Source organism: Octopus bimaculoides, chromosome 24, assembly GCF_001194135.2.
Source record: "Octopus bimaculoides isolate UCB-OBI-ISO-001 chromosome 24, ASM119413v2, whole genome shotgun sequence".
In the NCBI taxonomy this organism is placed as follows: domain Eukaryota; kingdom Metazoa; phylum Mollusca; class Cephalopoda; order Octopoda; family Octopodidae; genus Octopus; species Octopus bimaculoides.
In genome coordinates, this window is record NC_069004.1 from 25,319,279 (window position 1) to 25,321,319 (window position 2,041).

A 2,041-nucleotide genomic window follows, 5' to 3' on the forward strand; every position below is an offset into this window, starting at 1 on the left:
CAGCAGGGTTCGCCACCATCCCCTGCCGGAGCCTCGTGGAGCTTTAGGTGTTTTCGCTCAATAAACACTCACAACGCCCGGTCTGGGAATCGAAACCACGATCTTATGACCGCGAGTCCACTGCCCTAACCACTGGGCCATTGCGCCTCCACTAGTGATGTGCAATGACAGTGTGCATGTTCAACAGAGTGTTTTAAGAGAATATTTGGGCATAAGAGGTTTCAGATAAAGTGTGCAAGAGAGAAGATTGTGCTGGTATGGTCATGTGATGCATATCAATAAGAACAGTTACATGAAGAAGTGCAAGTCTCTGATTGTGGAGGGAACCTGTGAAAGAGGAAGACCCAGGAAGACATGGGATGGAGTAATGAGAAAGGATCTTCAGTTGTTGGGCCTCACAGAGGAAATGATTAGGGACCAGGAGATGTGGTTTACTGCACTTGAGAAGACACATGAAGCTAAGTGAATTATGGTCATGGCTAGTGCCAATGACATGTTAAAGGTATCCATGCTGCTGACACATGAAAGGCGCCCACGCTAGTGATACGTAGAAGGCACCAGTGTTGATGATACATAAAAGACAACCATACTCTCTGTGAAGCGGTTGACATAACATATGTGTGTTTCTTACCCTAATCTGTATTTTACATTCTATTTACAGTTAATATCAGGTGAACATATGGGTGCTTTAGCCATGAGTGAACCAGGAAGTGGATCCGATGTTGTCTCTATGAAGCTCAAAGCTGAATTTAAAGGTAACACTTGTGCAGCATTGGTGTGTATCTGTCTGTCTAAATTCTTGAATGTCTCTTGTCATATGTTCAGTCTCTGCTCAGATACTCAGTGATGTGTTAATTGTTGGCCTATTCAAAACCTGATGAATTTGAATGAAGCAATCCTATGATCAAAGGTTCAAGCCATAGCGTCTCCCAGCTTTCTTAACAAAATGAAGGTTCACTTAGAATCACAAACTAATGTTTTTGTTTATAAAGTAAAATATGCGAAGGAAAATTATTCAAATGAATTGTGATCAATGATTTAACGTCTGACGTTGAAGTGTTTCCTATACACGCAAAGTAATTATTGAGTTTTAATTCAAATTTTCCTTTTAGATGGAGAAAGACGATAAAAACTTGGTAGCAATTATTAGCAAATGCTTAAAGCACCAGGGGAGATAATTTGTAGAAATTATCTTCCCTCTCCTTTCTGACAGTTTGACACGTTGCTGCATACGTAATATAAATGATGTGAATTGAACGTTACTGGGTCAATTGCATATATATATATATATATATGCACACACACACATTTTGTTATGACAACTGACAACGTTGATATGATAACGTGTATATATGCATATATACATGTAAATTGAATATTGATGGGATATTGACCTGTGTATGTGTATGTCTACACATACACACTAATATTGAAATGTTAATCTCATTGTGATTATGACGTGTATTTACGTGCGTATGCATGTTTTGAAACTAAAAATGTGTGTATACATACTATAAAAGTGAACGTTAATGTAATAACAGTGCGTTTATGTGTGTACATATATTAGTGTGTGTATGCGTATGTGATTATGAATATATTGATGCAAATATTTCTTTGATCAGGTGACCATTATGAACTGACAGGAAACAAGTTTTGGATCACAAATGGCCCAGATGCTGACGTGTTAGTAGTTTATGCTAAGACGGACCCTGATAATAAAAAACCTCAACATGGTATTTCAGCCTTTCTAATAGAGAAGGTAAGAACTATTTGAAAGCTTGTCTTTATATTTACGTACATACAATAATATTTTGTGTGTGTGTGTGTGTGCAATGGGCTTCTTTCAGTTTCTGTCTTCCAAATCCAGTCACAAGGCCTTGGTTGGCCTGAGGCTATAGAAGAAGACACTCGCCCAAGGTGCCATGCAGTGGGACTGAACCCAGAACCATGTGGCTGGGAAGCAAGCTTCTTACCACAGAGCCACACCTGCACCTATATATATATATATATACACCACAATGTAACCTCGTGTATACTGTTG

At 38.8% G+C, this 2,041-nt stretch overlaps 1 protein-coding gene across 1 annotated transcript in view; it reads left to right on the forward strand.

Moving 5' to 3' along the window:
- Positions 1-2,041, forward strand: part of LOC106871505 (isovaleryl-CoA dehydrogenase, mitochondrial) — a 28,056-nt gene that overhangs the window by 13,086 nt on the left and 12,929 nt on the right. The window contains exons 5-6 of the mRNA XM_014917994.2: positions 662-755; positions 1,623-1,759. Of these exons, the coding sequence (XP_014773480.1) occupies positions 662-755; positions 1,623-1,759 (231 nt within the window). The remainder of the gene's footprint in view (positions 1-661; positions 756-1,622; positions 1,760-2,041) is intronic.